Source organism: Meriones unguiculatus, chromosome 21, assembly GCF_030254825.1.
Source record: "Meriones unguiculatus strain TT.TT164.6M chromosome 21, Bangor_MerUng_6.1, whole genome shotgun sequence".
NCBI lineage: Eukaryota > Metazoa > Chordata > Mammalia > Rodentia > Muridae > Meriones > Meriones unguiculatus.
This window is the reverse complement of record NC_083368.1, coordinates 45,523,681-45,544,293: the sequence shown is the minus strand read 5'-3', so window position 1 is coordinate 45,544,293 and position 20,613 is coordinate 45,523,681. Positions and strand designations below refer to the sequence as shown.

Here is a 20,613-nt window from a genome sequence, read left to right as displayed (position 1 = left end):
CTGAACTTGATAATGTACTCTCTCTCTCTCTCTCTCTCTCTCTCTCTTTTTAACCCACCACGTCCACTTAGTGCTACAATATGTTCACAGGTGTGAACTACGTACTGGATCACAGGTGACCTCGCAGGGGCCCTGTTCACGTCACCTTCCTCCTGAACCTGCAGCCATCAATTGCCAATAGTTGATTATTTAGGAGTGTTTGTCTTTTTCTTCTTGCTACCTAGAGCACTTGAAGGCACACAGTCATGTGTATAATTGCTTGATTAAAATAGTCACAAGAAGAGGGACCAGATTAAACGTATCAACTGCTGTGACCAGCCAAAATATCTACTGGACCCAGGACTGCATGCATTTGCTAAAATAGAAGAAACTACTTTTCATTTGATTGCCTTGCTCATATTTTATCTAGGATTCCGTGCTTGATTTTATGGCCTCTTTTGGTTTCATAGAACTTGTCACATCTAATTATAATTATATGTTTGAATATCGATCTCTCAGAATGTCACCTATTCAAAGAATGCATTGTGTCTGACAGGTATTAGGCATACAAAGATATTTGTAGAGTTGACCCGAGGGTTGTAAATCATTAATTGGTCAACCACTCAGTGTTCATGGAGTATGTCCTGGTCTCCATCTCTAGCATGTGGTTTGTTGATTACAGTGTGTGTAGTGCTTTGAAACCCAGGTCAAGAGGTTAATGTCTGATATGTTTTCAGATCCTTGTTTATGACTCACAAATGTTCATTTCAGCCTAATTTTCAGAGTAGGTCAAATTAAACAACCACTTGCTGATATATATATATATATTATATATATTTTATATATATATTATATGTATGAAATGATAATTTGGTTGAAGAATTCATATAAATAAAAGCAATAAGCACATGTGTAAGAGGAGCCAGATGGCGTTAAAAAGAAAGCCAGACATCACTGAATCTTACTGAATGCAAACATTTTATTGAACTAGCAAAATTCTCCTTGATAATATTCATGTCTTGCCAAAGTGATTTAAGTGTAGATTTTCCTTTAAAGACACATCAGTGGAATTATCCAAATTCAAATGATTGAGACTGAGGAATATGTTACAATCACATTTTACATCATTATCCGTTAAACGACTCTGGATTATATAATACTCAACTGAAATATGCTGACAGTTATTCAGAAACCCAAGTAAAACTTTTGATGAACTGAGTCCTACTTTAGTTCAGTTAGTTACATCTCAATCAGACAGGCTCTGTCGTATAATTTTAGGTTTAGTCAGGATGAGATTTATGGGCGTATCATATTCACAGGCTGCTATGAGGAGAGTAAGATTTGAAGAAATGAGTTATTAATCTTCACTGCAGAACATTAAGAAATGTCATGTGGCTATTATGAGTTGGTACCTTGGAGGTAGTGGATTCATAAGCTCCCCAAAATAGACTTCCTTTTATATACCTCTGATATCTGAGACATAACTAATTGTTACCTATTATTCATTTGTGAAGTCCAAATGTTTCACTTCATTTGTTATGTCCAATTGGAGTATAAAATTAACAAAATTTCTTTGTGGCTGTCATGTTGCAGTGACCATGGCTGTCTATTATCCTGCCTAACGTTTGTTTGCATGTTCACGTGCAATTGGTGATTGTGAATGAGCTTTGCTAGCTAGTACCAAGAAATATACATTTAATGTGTTAATGTATTTTGTTTTATTTCATTAGTGATCTTTTTAGGTATGTGCTTGTGTGGTCTCCAGGTGGATGGTGAGGCTTGGGTCATAGCTTTGGTTTCTGGAGAGGAATAACTTTCTCTTGGGATTGGTTTTTGTTTGTTTGTTTGTTGTTGTTTTTAAAGAAAACACTTAAATGTTTGCTTAGTGGATATTGAGTTAGCCGAGAGTTTTCCCCAGTTCTCCCTACTTTCTGTCTATAAAAAGATAACTTTTTAAAAAGAAGCAAAAATAACTATAATCCTACTTAAATTTAAATTATATTTAAAATAATTTAGAATATTCATAACAAGATTTAAATACAAGTAGATGGCATTACAGAATTAAAAAAAAATCACTGGGTCTGCATGTAGGACACTCCAAAGTGAGTTGGTTTTGACATAAATACCTGCTTGTTTCTTAAATTTCCTTGTGGGGAAAAAAAACAAAACAAATAAAAACTGATGTTTACCTAATGGGTTCTACAATCCATGAGAAAGTTAGGTCAATAGGGTATGAAACTGCACAAGGAATAAATTGAACAAATAATTTGAAAACTGTTGTTTTCATGTGAGAACATGTTAAAATTCATTATTCCACGTGGGAACAAGAATGCCCTGCTGCAAGCCATGACTGTGTCTTACCCCTGTTTTTCAGTAGCTCTTCTATGTCTACAGGGTTTTAAACCCAAATGCAATTAGCCACCCAAGAGCGTGCACTCAGTTTTACTTCATTTTTAAGTTAATTTTTGATGATCTGCGTTCTTGAACCCTTAAAAGACTGATCCAAAAGACAAGATTTAAAATCAGGTGTCACGTACCCTAAAACTGTCTTTTACTGCTCTTTCAACTTTTATTATTAGCTAATACTAATTAATATAATATAATATAATATAATATAATATAATATAATATAATATAAAGTAAGATAATATAATGCAATATAATATAACAATATAATGTAATGAAATGTAATATAATGTAATAATATAATATAATATAAATAATATAACACAGCACATTGATTACATGGTGTTCTCATGCATCTCCATCAGTGATCTTGGAAATAAGAATCCTTGTGCTAAATTCTGCACTAAAACAGACAGGAAAAAGGAAAACAGATTCTTTGTACTAGTGATTTGATCCACAGCTTTAACAGTGGATTCGTTTCCTTCCTCTGTCATTTCCACCTGCTTTTGTCTCAGGATTTTGGCATTTTCTTTTTGAATATGCATTCAGTGCTTTATTATCAGCTTGGAAAACTAATCACTCATCTTTACGGACTATCCTTCTTTCTTTTCTTATGTTTGTTTGTTTTTCTTTCTTTGTTTCTTTTCTTTCTCTTTTGTGCATGAGAAAGTGTTTTGGGAGAGCAGTGCTCTTCACAGCTTTTTTGTGACATCTTCACGTGGGAGAAGACAGAGGCCAGAGGCGGAAATCAGGTTCCTTCCTGTTCTACCTGTGATTTTCTCTTCCTAAATCTGGAGCTAGGCTAGCAGCCACCAAACCCTAGCACTCCTCTGAACACTCCTGTCCATATCAGAGCTCCAGGATACCTGGACAAGCTGTAGCGCTGAGGTGGTGCTGGCGTCAGATACTTACGCTTGACAAGCTACAACTCCTACCCTCTGAGCCATTCCCTAGTTCCTGGATCTCACTGTTACTGATAACTTTCTTATCTGAGCTCTGCTCTATCTGAAATTATTATAGGTGTTCTTGTATTGGGAGAGACTAGTGTTCACATGATATTTTTTACATTTATTTACTTATAATCCATGTTCACTTCAATATCTAAAACAAATTACCTTTTCTTGATATTTTTATTAAAGAAAGATTATGTATGTATTTACTTTGAAATCCTAATACAGTTACATCATTTACCCATTTCCTTTCCTATTGTAAATCCCTCCCTTTCAAACTTATAGTCTCTTTTTTTGTTGTTCTCATTTCCTTTCTCTCTGTCCCACCCTCTCTCTGTGTGTTTGTGTGTGTGTGTGTGTGTGTGTGTTTTCCTAAAATAGAACTATAACCTGCTCAGTCTGTACAGTGTTACTTGTATGTATGTTTTCAGGGGTGACATTTGGTATTGCGTAACCATTTACTGAACTAACTCTTTCCTGGGGAAAAGGACTTATGCTCTCAGCATTCCTTAGTTACCTGCAGTTCCGTGTCAAGGGCTGAAGCCTCTCTGGCTTTCCCCTTCCACATTAGCACGTCCACTGGTGTCCCCACTCAGGTCAAGTTTTCAGCCATGTTGGTAAGACTTCATGGGTGAAGCTTCTCTGACATTCTTAGGAGACAATCTGTCAGCCATCTCCATGTTCTTCTTGGTCTTGAAGTCTTTCCGTCACTCTTCCATGATGATTTGTGAGCCTTAGTTGCACGAATTGTGTTGTAGAATGTGTTAGGACTGGGCTCTACAACTTTGCATTTTGACTGTGGTTTTCCATAATGGCTTCCATCTGTTGCAAAGAGAAGTTTCCTTGCTGAAGGGTGAGGACTATCCTCATCCATCTGGACCCTGGAGAAGAATGTGCAGAGGCTGGATGTGGTGTGATGGGGTCTGAATGTTGGTGGGTGCCTATAAGTTGGTAGAGACTAAGAGAGGGTGGCTAGAAGAGACTGGGGTACTGGATGTAGAATGTGTGGGATGAAAGTTCAGATAGACCCTGCAAAAAGGTGCCTCATATTTCCTGGATGAAGGGCTTGCTCTTGACATTTTATTTCTTAATTTATACAACTGTTTTCTAACTAGTGAGGTGTATTCTTGAATTAATTCTTATGATGTTTGCAACCCTTTTATCTGATGGCTGTCGTTTCATTATTATTATTATTATTATTATTATTATTATTATTATTATTACTTCTTAGGCCTTTTCAGTCTTTGGGATCTTTAATTGAACAGTTTAAAATTTTTTGTTTCTGTTTCATGTGTATGTGTGTTTATATGTGCACAGTGTGTGTGTGTGTGTGTGTGTGTGTGTGTGTGTGTGTGCAATGACTGTGGCTGCCAAAAGAAGGCATCAGATCTCCACGAACTGAAGCTTCAGACATTTGTAAGCCAAAACATGCATGCAGCTTAATGGATCCTCAGTGTTTGGGGAGAGCAGTGCTCTTCACAGCTGATCCATCCCTGCAGCCCCTAGAGCACTTTTAAATAATGTTATTCTCTCACTGTCTTTGCACATGGTTTATAATCTTTAGTAGATACTCTGTGCTTCTCAAAGAACATTCACGGAGAGTCCATCTGTATTTTTTAATTTAAACTTACTTCTTATAATTTATTCACTTTACATCCCGATTGTAGACCCTCCCTTGTCTCCTCCCAGTCCTACCCTCCCTCTCTCCTCCCCACTATCTTTCTCCCTTAGTCCTCAGAAAGGGGGAGTCCTCCTCCCCTACCATCTGACCACAGCCCATCAAGCCTGCATCCTCTTCTTCTGTGCAAGCCTCCTCCCCACACCCCACAAAGAGGCAGAAGTGATCAAAGAGCTGACAACGGAGTCCATATCAGAGACAGCCCTTGCTCCACTTACTAGAGAACCCACATGGAGACTGAGCTCCCTATTAGCTACATCTGAGCAGAGGGTTTAGATCTTCTCCATGTATGGTTCTTGGTTGGTACATCAGTCTCTACAGGTCCCCCTGGGCCAAGATTTGTTGGCTCTGTTGGTCTTTTCATGGAGCTCCTTCCCCTCCAGATTCCTCTTTCCCCACTCTTCTGTAAGACTTCCTGCACTCTGCCCAAAAATTAGCTGTAAATCTTAACATCTGCTTCAATCCCCTGCTGAGTAAAGTCTTTCAGAGGACAGTTGTATTAGGCTTCTGTCCTGTTCCCTATCTTTAACTGCTTCAGGTGTCTATTCTATTTGCCCTTCTAAATGAGAATTAAGCATCCTCTCTAGGTTCTCCTTGTTATTTAGCTTCTTTAGGTCTGTGGATTGTAGTATAGCTATCCTGTATTGTATGGCAAATATCCACTTATAAGTGTGTATATACCACATGTGTCTTTCTGGGTCTGGGTTATCTCACTCAGAATGATCTTTTCTAATTCTATCCATTTGCCTGCAAATTTCATGATATCCTTGTTTTAATAGCTGAGTAGTATTCCATTGTGTAAATGCACCATGATTTCTGTATTGATTCTTTGATTGAGGGACATCTAGGTTGTTTCCAGATTCTGGCTATTATGAATAAAGCTGCTATGAAGATAGTGGAACAAATGTCCTTGTTGTATGGTGGATAATCTTTTAGTTATATACTCAGGAGTGCTATAGCTGTGTCTCAAGGTAGCACTATTCCCAATTGTCTGAGAAAGTGTCAGGTTAATTTCCAAAGTGGTTGTACAAGTTTGCACTCCCACGGGCAATGATGGAGGATCCCCCTTTCTCCATGTCTTTGCCAGCATGTGCTGCCATTTGACTTTTTGTTCTTAGCCATTCAGACGGGTGTAAGATGGAATCTCAGAGTTGTTTTAATTTGCATTTCCCTGATGACTAAGGGCACTGAGCATTTCTTTAAATGTTTATTCACCATTCAAAATTCTTCTGTTGAGAACTCTCTGTTTGGTTTTGTACCTCATTCTTTTAATTGGAGTATTTGTTTTGTTGACGTTTACTTCCTTGAATTCTTCATATATTTTGGATTTTAGTCCTCTGTCAAATGTAAGGTTGGTGAAGATCTTTTCCCAGTCTGTACATTGTTGCTTTGTTCTGTTGACAGTGTCCTTTGCTTTACAGAAGCTTTTCAGTTTCATGAGGTCCCATTTATTGATTGTTGCTCTTAGAGCCTGTGCTGTTGGTGTTCTGTTCAGGAAGTTGTCTCCTGTGTCAATGATTTCCAGGCTTTTCCCCACTTTTTTTTTTCTAGTAGATTTTCTTTGTCTGGTTTTATGTTGAGATCTTTGATCCACATGGACTTTAGTTTTGTGTAGGGTGATAAATATGGATCCATTTGATTTTTCTGCATGTAGACATCCAGTAAGACCAGCACTATTTGTTGCAGATGCTGTCTTTTTTCCATTGTATGGTTTTGGCTTCTTTGTCAAAAATGAAGGGTCCGTAAGTGTGTGGGTTTATTTCTGTATCTTCTGTTCAATTCCATCGATCCATCAGTCTGTTTCTATGGCAGTACTATGCTGTTTTTATTACTGTTGGTCTATAGTTCAGCTTGAGATCAGGGATGGAGATACCTCCAGAAGATCTTATATTGTACAGGATTGTTTTAGCAATTCTGGGTTTTTACTGTTTTTTATATGAAGTTGAGAATTGTTTTTTTTAAGCCTGTTTGTCTGTTTAATATAGGAGGACTATTGATTTTTTTAAATCAATTTTGCTTCCAGCCACTTTGTTGAAGGTATTTAAGAAGATTTTTTTAATACTTAAAATACTTTTAAATAATGTACTTTTACATACCTTAAATACTGAATGTGATTCTAATGGGTTTGCCATTATATGTTACTTGGCCTTTTTCCCTTGCAGCTTTTGATATTTTTCTTTGTTCTATACATTTAGTGTTTTGATTATTATGTGGTGGGAGGATTTTCTTTTCTGTTCTAATCTATTAGGTAGGTGTTCTGTAGACATCTTTGATACATATAATCACCTCTTTTTTTTTTTAAGTTGAGGAAATTTTCTTCTACGAGTTTGCTAAAAATATTTTCTGGACCTTGCAGATGGGAATCTTCTTTATCCTTTATTCCTATTATTTTTAGTTTTTGTCTTTTCATAGTTTCCTTGATTTCTTGGATGTTTTGTGACAGGAATTTTTAGATTTAACATTTCTTTTGACAGATGCATCAGTTTCTTTCATTGTATCTTCTACACCTGAGATTCTTTATTCCATCTCTTGTATTCTGTTGGAGATGCTTGCCTCTGAGTTCCTGTTTTCTTCTTTAAGTTCTCTCTTTTCACGATTGTTTCAGTTTGTGCTTTTTTTATTGTTTTCATCTTCAGATCTTGAACAATTTTATTGATTTTCTTTATCTGATTGTTTGCATTTTCCTATATTTCTTTGGGTGATTTGTTCATTTCTTTTCTACAGGCCTCTCTAATGTCCTCAATCTGCTTGACTTCATCTTCCCATATTTCTTTACAGACTTTATTCATTTCTTCTATTATCATCTATCTTCATAAGCATATATTTTCTTGTGTTTCAGTTCTGTTAGGGTATCTAGGGTGCTTGCCTTTGGATAACTGAGTTGTGGAGATGCCATATTGCTTTGTCTTTTGTCGATTGTGTTTTTACACTGGCCTTTAGCCATCTGGTTGTCTCTGGCATTGTCTGGTAACTTCTCATGCTAGCTGAAGTCCTTTGGGCAGCGGCGTGGGCTTGGGGCGGCAGGAAGCTGGATGTTACTGTAGAAGTACTCTGCAGTTCAGTGGGTGTAGTTTCCGACTGCCGGGTGGTCTCAGGGAATTGTCTTATCTCTCCTCAGGTATGTGATCCTGTGGATTAATTGGACTCCTCAGCAGCACACGGGCTCTCCTTTCACCAGGGCAAGTCCTAGGGACAGTTGGCCTGCCCCTGGCTCTCTTGCTCTGAGGTTAATGAGGTGCAGCTGCCCAGAGACTGTTTTTGCTGGACACAGCCATCTTGGAGAACCATGGAGCCCAGAGGGTTGGTTGGTCTCCCCAGGGAGACGGGTTCAATTTTGGAGCTGTGTATGGAGCTGTTTCCACGGCTCCTGGGTGTCAGGAGGCCTGAGGTGGAAGCTGTGTGTCCTGGTACTGTGAGCACAGCACTCAGGCCTGTCGCTAGGCACTGGAGACTGAGTGCTGTCGGGAACATGGGTACTTTTCTGGGGATTAATCGGGTAACATTCCTTAGTACCCAGTTGTTTCCCTCACAGTGGGGTTTTCTCCTGACTGGGAGACCCAGTCTCTGGTGTTTTGCTGCCAACAGTTTAGTCTGGCGTGGTGAGCCCAGTGTGCAGGCCTGTGGTTAGGCAGTGGCGACCATCTAGACTGTCTGCTTGAACCCAGAAAACTTTCTGGGAATTAGCTGAGTGACTTGAGGTTAGACTCGATTGTTTCCTTCACCACGAGGGTTTTTCTCACCTGGGAAACACAGTTGCTGGTGTTTTGGGGCCCACAGTTCTGTCTGTTGGTCAATGTGCAGTCACGGCTGCCTCGCTGATCAGACACAGTGTGTAATCAGCGCTGCCATCTTGGATCTCTCCCCACATATATTTTCAAATAACATTTTGAAGTAACATATGGAGATGCATATTGCTTAGAGTATCAAGGCAGCGCTTGTCCCTGCCTCCTGCTGCCTATGTCCTATCACTGCTGTTACTAATTCATCAACATGTGTAAGCACATTTTCCTTACAAGGGCATGTAAAACACATGCAACCAATACCTTGTTATTAATATTTTGAACAAAACAACACGGATTAAGTTAATTGAAAGCAAAAACCAATTTAAATATTCACTTATGTTCACCTGTGGCTTTCTACTGTTTTCTTTTGGGTCTGAGGCTTGGCCAACATCTTCCTTAATGTCCCGAGGAAGAACTTCTAACTCCCCTCTCAAGCCTACTGGAGAGAATTTTGCTGAATTTGAATTTCTTTGAAAATTTGCTTATTATTCAATTATTTTTAGAGGGAACTTACACATGGCACCCAGATCCAGCCTGTACCTTTCCCTGCACTTGTTGAATGTTTCACTTCTTTTTCTCAGTGTGCACATGGTTGCTGAGCAGAAGCCAGATCTAATCCTTTCTTGTCTATGGGCAAACTGTTTTCCACTGTCTTCTTTGGGGATTATTTTTCTATATAAGCTTTGAATATTATATAACAAGGCCCACTTTTGTGGACCAACAAGCTGTGTTCCCTACAGCACTGAGGCACAATGTAAATTCTTAGTGTTTGCTTATAAAGAGTTCCCTCATTTTCTTCCTGGTTATAATGAGACTAGACTAAGCCATTTGAAGTCAGACAAAAATGGTTCTCTCCCCGTATCTTCAAAATATAGCTCAGTACTCATGTGTTTGACCCTTAGAGGCAGACACTGAATGTATGGATAAATGAACAGCAACCTATAATTAAACTTACTTAATATCACAAAGCACTGGACCATTCAGTAGAAGAAACTGAGTAGATGCTTTGCGCATTTAGAGCCCAGGAGAGTTCGGTATCTTGAATGTGGCTTTCCTGGTGTTTCACCCTGAGCTGTCCCATTGTTTTGGTATCAGTCTGTGACTGGGAAGTCAGAGATTTGGGGGGAGTCATGTTATCACAGTTTATTGACTCTTCCTGTGTTCAGGAAACAAAGGCTTTCCTGCTTAGTTTGCTGATGTTGTGTAGATAGAGCCCAAGACAATCCCCACCTTCGCCTGCTAAGCCTTTGCAACTCCAGTGGCCAGCCACTTAGATAGAATAGGTCCTGCTGCGAATCTCTTCTATCATTACAGAGTACCTGTGTGTGGCTTCTTGAATGACACAGATTTGTGACATTGTTTCCACTTCTTATTTCATCTTATTTCCACCTGACACTCTTTTTCATTTTCTTTGTGTGTAGGAAAGTCCCTCCATCTAGCACCTGGCTTGTAACCACATTTTCTTCTAGGATTCTCATAAAAAGTGCTGATTTTTCCTATCATTTAAAACTCACCACTACTGAACCTTTCTGTCATACTCTGCAATTTGAATTGTTTACTCTAAAGCCAATGTCATTGTGCTTAAACGCAGGTTGTGTATTCCAATTCTTTCCCCTACTAGCTGAGGATCACAAGCATGCCAGTTAATGTTTCTGAATCTCAGTTACAATTAACAGAGTACCATGGGGAGAGTAAGGGTACCTATTTCCTGACTTTTAAACAAAAATCGAATGAAACAACAACAAAAAAAACTACATGCAAACTGCCTATTCCAGTGCCCCATACCTGTTGCTTTGCTTGCTGTTGTGGCCATTATATTTGCTGTAGTTAAATTAGTTAGTTCTAACGAATAGATTACGAACTCTAAGAACCCTGTGATCCCATAGAAAACATTCTTTATTCTTGATATCACATGAACATATGAGGTTTAATAGATATGTTTAGTGTCAGTGTGTGAAAGGTGGAAAGTGAATTAGTTAATGAACTACATTCTCATTCAAGATGCTTTCCTTAATACAGGAGATATGTTCCATTCCTTAGTACAGTGATCTACCATTACATACAGTTCATTCAGTCACATACTATGAAAGATTGTTCAGATCTGTGAAACTGAAAATATTCTTCATAAAGTCTGTGTTTTAACTGTATACAGACTAAGAGAGATTAATTTCAGGTTAGGATCATCTAAACAACTACCCTTAAAAAATAACTACTGGCATTTTAATGAAATGTTATTTTTACAGCTTTAAAGATCATAGCAATATAATTAGTAATATGTGTAATCTTTATTACCAGTCTTAATCTTTTTATATGACTGAAAAATTATTTTATGGTAGTACAATTAAAATAATGCTAAAAATGTCAGCATAACAGAATTAGAATAAAGTAACTACTACAGTATTGTATCCCAAACCAGCTAATTTAAATGCAAAATACTTTCTACAGGCTATTTATCTGAACTAATACATGGTAAGGGATTTAAGGAGTAGTTTGTGTAATGAAATAAAAAGAAAAATAAGCACTGTACAGCAATCTTTGCTATTGTTTAACATGAGGGAAAATTAAATAGGTTTATATATAGGCCACTTGAGGGAAATGTATTAAAAGCCACATCACAGCATAGTAAATATAAAAGCAACTGGAAGGCAATGCTCCATTTTATAGGTCTTTATAAATACTCCGTTTGCAGGATTTTAAAGGGAAGCCTGAGGTGCTTAAAGCTGTCCTTTTTATTTTTTATTTTTATTTTTTAATAAATGATGGTGTGATATTAACTATGACAACCAAACTGTGTATTCCCAGAAGTCTTCTGTTAAATTTGTTCTGTGCCATTCTCACACCCATGTTTTCATTTTGTGTTGGGATGCAGCGTGTGTAACCAGGGCCATCTGTGTGAGTGCGGATGCCCAGACTTGTAATGTCGTATTTTGTAAAAGGGCTTTCAAAAGACAGTTGTTTAGCTGGCACACAACACACAAGAATAGACATTTTTCACAGTGCCTTTTCAACCTGTTGATTCATGATAATGCTTGCCACTATGTTCTCATTATTTGTTAGAACTTACAAAAAATTTATAAAAAAATTATAAGACAAAACTCTGCTCAGAATAAAAAACACTGGAAAACACAGGAAAAGGGAAAAAGAAGTCATCCAAGATTTTACCACTATGACACTGTCATACTTTAACAGTATGCGTACTTCTAAGTTCTGCTTCCTTACAGATGCTTTTTAGGTTTTCTTAATAAGACGTTTTATTGTACATAAGAACCCAATATATAATATATATATATAATTTTTATTATATAAAGACCACATGTTGCTGAATGTGCTTGATTTCCTTGTGCCATTTTAAGACTTCTTTATTTTTAGATACTCATATAGTCTCAGTGTTTTTATATTTATTTCTAATTGTTATAGATATTCACTTTTCAAGCCTGGCTAACACTGCATTTTTTAAATCAAATTTTAACAGCTTTCTTAAAGTTGTCAGACCATTAAAATCCTGTCACCTTGGGACAGACACATCCATGTAACCCGAAAGAATTTGGATTACAGCAAACTTAGAGGTCTGATTCCTTTGCTGTAAAAACTGATTTACTACGTGGTGTCCCACATCTCATTTATTTGTTCTTGAATCTGTAGGTCCAGGCACACCTAGAGACATCTACAAGGCCTCAACTACCAAAGGTCCAGAGACAGCAAGTAACACCTTTCATGACCCTTGACCATCAGGTATTCAACCAGACTCTCAAAAGAACACAACCTGTGGCACCAAGCTGTATGCCTCTGGCAGAGCATGGACCCATGAGCCCAGACGGTGATGCTGGCCGTACAGGAAACCCACTCACAACCCTTCTGGCCCTTGGGAAAGAAGATGGCGGTGCGGAATGGCATGTATGTTCAGTGGCTGGTTATAAAGTCTATCATGGGTGCTAGAAATTGAAGCTAAGAATTTTGCAGTAAATATTTCAGATGAAAGTGTGACAAAAGAAATGTGTTTTTAAGTAATTGGTCTAAAATTATTAACCATACACATATTAATTATGTATAATAAATTATAACTGCTCACTTAATACCAAATTAGCTAGTTCATGTTAATACTTAATTAGTTATGAATGAGTGATTAATAATTCTATGTATTTAGAAGGCTTAATTCTAATTGTGAAAGTTTAGGTTTTCTGATTAACTTTCTTTGAATTTATAAATATTTTAAATAGCCATAGATTAAAACTGGTAGAAGTTATTCAAAGAATACAAATTTTGTGTTTTAAAAATGCTAACTATAAAAAATTATTTTAATAAATTAAATATTTGAAGAAGGAGAAAACAAGAAACAAGACAGAAGCCTACCACAGAGGACCTCTGAAAGACTCTGCCCAGTAGTATATCAAAGAAGATGCTGAGACTCTTAAACAAACTTTGGGTAGAGTTAAGAGTCTACCCAAAGTTTGGGTAGGAAGAAGGGGGAGATAGTGGGACCTGGAGAGTACAGGAACTCCACAAGGAGAGCAAGAGAACTAAAATATCTGGGCAAGGGTTTTTTTTTCTGAGACTGATACTCCAACCAAGGACCATTCATGGATATAACCTAGAAGCCCTGCTCAGATGAAGCCCATGGCAGCTCAGTAACCAAGTGAGTACCCTAGTAAGGAGAACAGGGACTAAACTCAGTGGCTGGCTCTTTGACCAGCCCCCCACCCCGTGAGGGGGAAGCAGCCTTGCTAGGCCACAGAGGAGGACAATGCAGCTAGTCCTGATGAGCTAGGGTCAGATGGAAGGGGAGGAGGACCTCCCCTATCAGTGGACTTGGAGAGGGAAATGGGTGGAGATGAGGGAGGGATGGTGGGAATGGGAGGCAATGACAGAGGGAGATACAGCTGGGATACAAAGTGAATAAACTGTAATTAATATAAAAATAAAAATTTAATTTAAAAATTAAATATTTAATGGGATTATAAATTATAGATTTATAATTAAAATTATAGGTTTTTTTACATTTGATTTTCAATATTTTTTATTTAAATAAATTCTTCCCTACCACTTACTAACTAATGGGCATGGAGGGATGCTGAGGCTTCAGAATGAACAAGAAGGGCTAGATTCTTGGCACATGATTTGCTTTTAAGTGAATCTTCAAAAATACTTAAAAAAAATGACACAAAGTAGGGGGGAAAAACAGACTTTGGAGAAACTTGAGTATTGTCTTATAGAAAACTTATGCTGATAACAGAGCTTTCTTTTCTTTTTCCCTGTTTTTGCTTGACTGGTTTGGTAGAACTTTGTTCTATAACTTATCCTTTCCCAGTCCAAAATGCCTATGAGCACTCCCGACTTCGCAGCCTCAAAAAGACAAAGGCAGAATACTTACAGTCTCACTAATTGAATCCAAACAAGCGAGAAAGATTTTTAAAAACAATTTTTACTTTAACTTGGAAAGCAGGAAAGAATGAACACCTGATAAACACCATTAAATAATGGCAAACAAAATTCCAAAACTGTATGCCTGACACTGTATGCGTATTTACTTAAACATTTCAGTAGTGGGTGTGTACACATATACACTTGGAACTTTCAAAAGTGTAAAAACATATTCATATATGTAGATACACACATATATATTTCAAAGGTTGAATTCAGAGCTAAGATAAGAGCCACCTGCACAGAATAGAACCACACCCAGTAAAATTTATCTTTCCACTACCTCTTCCAAACTTTATTTTTTTTTTTTTGGTAAGGATTACGAACTTTTTCAAGAAAAACAAATCCCAGTGGTAATGAATGTGTCACTCAACGAGAAGTAAAATCTGGAAAGCAGTCCTTTGTCTTATGTAGGCAGTATATATCAGTCTTCTGTGCTTGCCACAAAATCATTTTTTATTCCTTGGGCTCACACCTTATCTTTCCCATTATAATAAGTTTATATATACAGAAAATGTGTGTCCTGCCTGGTCTATCAGGCAGCCCCAGAGAAAGAGGAATGCATGGTTTGGAAGAAGCGATACTCTCTCGGGGTTTAGCTACCTACGGGCAATATGAAAATGGCTGCAGACATTTCTTGTTTTTAGCTACTAGAATAGAAACTAACTACATGAAAGTATTCAAAACCATCACAAATGTCAATTTAATCAAAGTTTTACTTAGTATGTAAGAGTTTTAAATATGGTCGCTGACCTGGATTTGTCACATCCACATTTGACACATGCTGCCATCACTCATGCATATTTTATCCCCAATAGCTAGAACATTACTTTTGAGGTTACAACTCCCTATTATTCACTGATTGTTTCCAGGAGTATGTCTCAAAGAGGCCATAAGGCACGGGGTCCCTTACATGAAGACTGGTTGTTCATGCATGTTCTTCTCTATTGAAGATGCTGCTTATTTGATATCTTGTGTTTTTATGCTTATTTTTGTTGTTTGACATAGAGTCTCACTATGTGGCTTACACTGGCCTTGAATTTCAGATCCTCCTTCCTCAACCTTTCCAAGGCTGGAATTACAGTAGTGTGCCAACAAGCCTGGCAGGAGAGTCAGTATAATTTTTTTTTTTTTAATTTTAAAACTTGTGGACTAAAGTAGGTGGATAAGGAAAAAAGGGGGAGGGAGGGTGGGACCTAAAGGAGAGGAGGGAGGGACTAAAACTGGGATAGAAAGAGAAGAAATTGTAAAAAACAAAACAAGATAAAAATCCTTCCAAACACAATGGCATGGTCAGAGCTCAGGAGAGGGTGGCTATTGACATTTCTTTGGTTTTGTTCCTTCTTTCCTTCTATGCCTCCTTCTTTACTAAGGAAAGGGAACATTTCATTGTGCCAAGTAATAATCATAGTATCACTTGATAAGATTGTCCTTGCATTCAGATGTAATGATTGGAATTAGAGGTAAGTAAGAAACTGAAGGTCTCTGACACAGAGATATGTAAAAATTAAGAGAAACATTTCACAGTATATACTTTTCCAGGATGAAACTGGCATTTCTATATGTACGGATGAGGGAAGCCTTTTACTCTAATCCTTGCTACTAGCCTAGGCTTTTCATTTAGTACTCCTGTGCTACTCTGTGCTCTACTGTAAGAGCCCATACACAACTTCTAGTGCTCAGGTCTTTTACACACACACACACACACACACACACATATAATTTTTTTAACTTCCTCTCATTCAATCTCTGTCATTTGTCTGAATGATTTTGACTATCTCTGAAACACAAACTTCAGGACTTTCCATGGTGATTCTCCGTATAGATTTGGTACCTCAATTAAAGAATTTCCACAGCACACAACCACACAATACATTTTAAATATTTCCTTAACACTCTTCATTCCTTTAGGTTGTCACTATAGTGATGAAAACATTATACCTTATTCATAGGCAAATTTCTGCCCAATGATAAGTAGTGGATTCTGCTGGCAAGAATGAATGAATGAATGAATGAATGAGTTCAGTCAACCTCCGTTCCATGTTCTTTGTTTACTGTTGTTTGCTTCTTCAATAGTGTTTGAACTCTGTGAGGGCAAGAACTTCACACTGTTGGCTGTTGTAGAAATACCTCTAGTCCTTGAAAGGTCTGACAATAAATATTGCTTGATAAGTATTTGGTAATTGGCATTTGAATAGTTTTGTGAATTTATTGACAAGTCATATCTGAGCAACCTAATAGAGTCTCTTAACCAACCTGACCAACTCCTTTGCTTAGAATAGAAAAGTAATGGGATTGTAGGTCAGTTTAATATATATGGAACTGGTTGTTTCTTATAATGAGACAAGAACCTCACAGTTCTACCATTTGTACCAGCTCAGCATTCACACTTTCTGTTTATGTATATTTAGGTTCCACTACAGACAGTACAAATGGAAAGAAGAGAACTTTCAGTTGTTCCTAGTTTCATTTCTGGTGCTGTGATGAAATGCCCTGACAAAAGCAAAGTTAGAGGAGAAATAGTTCGTTTTAGGTCACAACCCCAACTGTGAGGAAGCTCATATTGTTGAAACTTGAAGTAGCTAGTCATATCACCTCCATAGTCAAGAGAAGAGAGCGAGCAAATAAATACATGTTAGTGATCAGCTGACTGTTTCCCTTCTTGCACAGTCCAGGGTCCAGCTCTTGAAATATTTAGGGTGGGTCTTACTACCTCAACTAATGCAATTAAAACAACATCCTTTAGAGACATGTCCATAGCCCATCTGATCCAGGCAGTCTTTCACTGAGAGGTGATGCTTGTGTCAAGTTGACAATCAAAACTATTATAAGTGTATGGGAAAAGAAGAAGAAAATAGGGGAGCAATAATTTTATTGTTTTAAATAAATATTTATTGCCTTAGCACAACCAAAAAGAATTGCAAGATAATTATGTAAGTTGTTTATTTTCAGAAGTGAAATTAATATCTTTTTTATTGTCAAAAAAGTATATAGGAATAGAAAGAGCAAAGGAGAAGCATATAGTCTTTTGAAAAACTATATGCCTTTAAAAAAAAAAACCCTTCCTCATCTACTGGTTACTTCTTAAACCATCTCTGTCAGGAAAAGGAAGCTTTTGGTGGGAAAGAAATGAAAATGCAAATAGGTTAGATTGAGGTTAGGACTATGGATCCAGAGTTCAGGAGTTCAACTTTGCCTCTGCCACTCACCAAGTAGGTAGGTAATCTGGGACAGGATGAGTGATTCTTTTTCCTTTGCTTTTCTCCTCCCTGTGATGAGAACAAGTATTAGCTTCATCTTATGGGCTGCTGCGAAGCTTAAATGATTGGTATATGCCAAGCACTGGAGACAGTGCCTTGCCCATCTCCTGCACTCTACAAGTGTTTGATACTGTTGCTGTTTAAGGTGTTTGTGAATACCGTTAATTGCATCACTAGTTATAGAGATAAAGAGAGCAGATGTACATTTTCATATAATCTAAAGTCATGTGGACTAGTCAGTTAAAATTTCACCACTGACCTTTGGACACCTAGGAAACATTTTGAAAGAAAAAGGATGATATAGAAGTCCTCTGTCGACATGTTAAGGCTGTGGACTTTGGTTTGAAGCACTTTATGAGAAGAACTCTGTTGACATAGATGCTATTTCAAAGAGTGTGCCCCAGGGGCCCTTGAATAGCAGTCACCAAGGAGATCAGGGAAGGTAATACAGGGAAATCAGCCAATCAGAGTCTCATATCCAGTTCTCGGATAATGTGGGCTTTGATATACACGGCTAAGCATTTTAAAACTTAAATCCACAAAACAAACTTTTGCTCTTCACTGAGTTTCTTTGTGATTTCAAACTAAAGAGCCACTTTAATCACTATTTACAGTATTCTGGTGCATTGTATTCTGTTAGATGGACATTGTTGAGGATTCAGTCTCTATAGAATTAAGTTTTAAAGAGGAAAGAGTAGACTCTCCTCCACTAATACAAAGAACAGCATTTCCAAACCCTAAAAGGTCAAAAGGACTAAATTAATATTCACTTCAGTTTACAAAACAAAGCAATGCCATTTGACTGGATAATGCTGCTTTCTTCTGCACTTTAGAAATAGAAGACAACAAATAAATATTGCGAAACACTTGGTGCAAACAAAAGATAATATAAACTTGAGAAAGATTATAGGGTCCCACTGTTCTTTCTTTGTGTCTGTCTGTGTATATGTGTGTGATTATGTATGTGTATGTATATATGTATGTATGTATCTATCTATCTATCTATCTATCTATCTATCTATCTGTGTATCTATCTGTGTATCTAACTATCTATATTATACTTATATTCAAGCCTCCAATTCCATATCTAATCTGCTGTAGCATTATCCAGGAATGATTTAACTTTGACATTTTCTATTTGAAGCCTTGCTTATAATCAAATACTGTCATGAGGTCCTGATTCAGTTTTGACTCTTTCACTGTGATTAGTAGATTGAGATTCATAGGCTTTACTCCCTTGTTGAAAATAGAAAAAAAATTACTATGGTAAAATATGAATCATTTCTGAGCTAATATTCAGAGGTGAATAAAAGGAAAGAGGCCTCATCACCTTAATGTAAAAAGAATTCTGTGTAGAAGTCAGTATTAATTCCTGGAATCATATTCCAAGAAGGAATGTTATCTTATCTTTTATTTGATTACTTTACTCACTGTCCAATTATTAGTCTCAGAAATGTTATCTGTAAATTTTGCACTCACATACTCTTTCCACATATCTTGAAGGGTTGTTTGGTCGGTTTGTAAGTTAAGGTCCTTTAGAAATCACAAGAAGAGGGAATGTAGAAGGTTTTAACGAAAGTGCTACTTTAAATGTTTCATTTGGAGGATCTGGGTGACTAAATTTTTTAGGCTAAGGTCAACCATTGATCACTGAATCATTTAGTTAAACAGTATTCAAATAAATGCATGAAATTGTCTGTGAAAGCATCCATTTTTTCTTTATTTCTAAGCAGACTATGAAAAACTATCTCTTCCTCCTTTTCTCTAGCATGCAAGACTTCACACATTACAGTTGGCTGAGTATAACACAATCATTTGATATTTAAGATTGGGTAGTTGGCCACCCCTCTTTTATAATAATTTTTTTTGGTCATTTTGAGACAGGGTTTCTCTGTCTAGCCATGGCTGTCCTGGAGCTCATTCTGTAGATCAGGCTGTCCTCAAACTCAGAGACCTGCCTGCCTCTGCCTCCCAAGTGCTAGGATTAAAGGTGTACACCACCACTGGCTGGCATAATGTTTCTAATTAACTTATTTTAATTGGATTTTCAGGGAAGGGGCTCAAGGGTTTGCATTTTAGCCTAACACTGATTATTGAGTGACTAGACTGTGAAATGGCAATGACCTGCCCATTTCTATGTGTTCTGGATAGGTGATCTCCTGTACAAGGAATTGGTTTCATCCACCTGGATCTCTCAGGGTCTTCACTTCCTAAGCACCCATGCTATTTTTTCCTTCCTATTTTAACCATCCCTCACAGGGTCATATATGAGCTCTTACTCTTGTCAGTTTCTCTATAATTCTAGCTTTTTATTTAATAGATTTATTATCACTTCCCATTTTTTGAATTGTTTTTCCTCTAGCTTTCTTAGTCTATTCTTGTTAAAGCTCATTGAGATGCCATACCAATTGGACTAATGCTACTGTTTTCAGTGGCTACTAATCCCCATTCACAATATTAAAGATTTCTTTTTTAACCTGGCTGGAGTCCAAAATATACCATCTCCCAACCCCTTTATTTTTACAATTAACTTCTTCTTATTTTTTTATCCAAGCTAAATTTCAGTACAGGATAAACTCATTTATTTTGCTACATCTGTACTGAGCAGATAAATGAGGAGCACCCAAATACTGTGCAAACTGATTATGCTAAATATATCATCAGATTCACAGGAGTGATTATAACTGTGAGACAAGCCTACAACAATTCTGTAACAATATTAAGAGTAATGGAGATATTGTAATATCATCTTTCCTTGTAATTTCAACTTTCCCCGACTACTATCCACTTTTCAGAAACTTCCTATAATGCTTTGGAGAGAAAATATGTGTGCACGCACACACACACACACACACACACACACACACACACACACACAGCAAAACAAAACTCAGAGCCTCCATTTTCTCCCTCCCAACATCATCTGATGACCCCATTTTCTCCTCTCCAATCAAGCTTTTCTCTTCATGATTTTAAAAGGGTTCTTAACATCTATCAATTTAAAAAGGTTTTTTCTAAGATTATAATATAATTACATAATTTTTCCATTTCCTTTTCTCCCTCAAAAGCCTCAAAATGAACAAAATAGTACATCTGGTATCAATGTCTCTACTCTCATTTGACTTGGATTACAAGTTGTA

General features: G+C 37.2%; 1 protein-coding gene and 1 long non-coding RNA gene across 3 annotated transcripts in view; one reads left to right on the top strand and one right to left on the bottom strand.

Annotated features, from left to right (window-relative positions):
- LOC132649668 (uncharacterized) overlaps window positions 1-20,613 on the bottom strand; it is a 159,997-nt gene that overhangs the window by 9,099 nt on the left and 130,285 nt on the right. The gene's annotated exons all lie outside the window — the stretch shown is intronic.
- Tfec (transcription factor EC) overlaps window positions 1-20,613 on the top strand; it is a 169,671-nt gene that overhangs the window by 118,415 nt on the left and 30,643 nt on the right. For both annotated transcript variants that reach the window (XM_060373741.1, XM_021644091.2), the window contains one exon: window positions 12,438-12,689. In XM_060373741.1, the coding sequence (XP_060229724.1) occupies window positions 12,438-12,689 (252 nt within the window). The remainder of the gene's footprint in view (window positions 1-12,437; window positions 12,690-20,613) is intronic.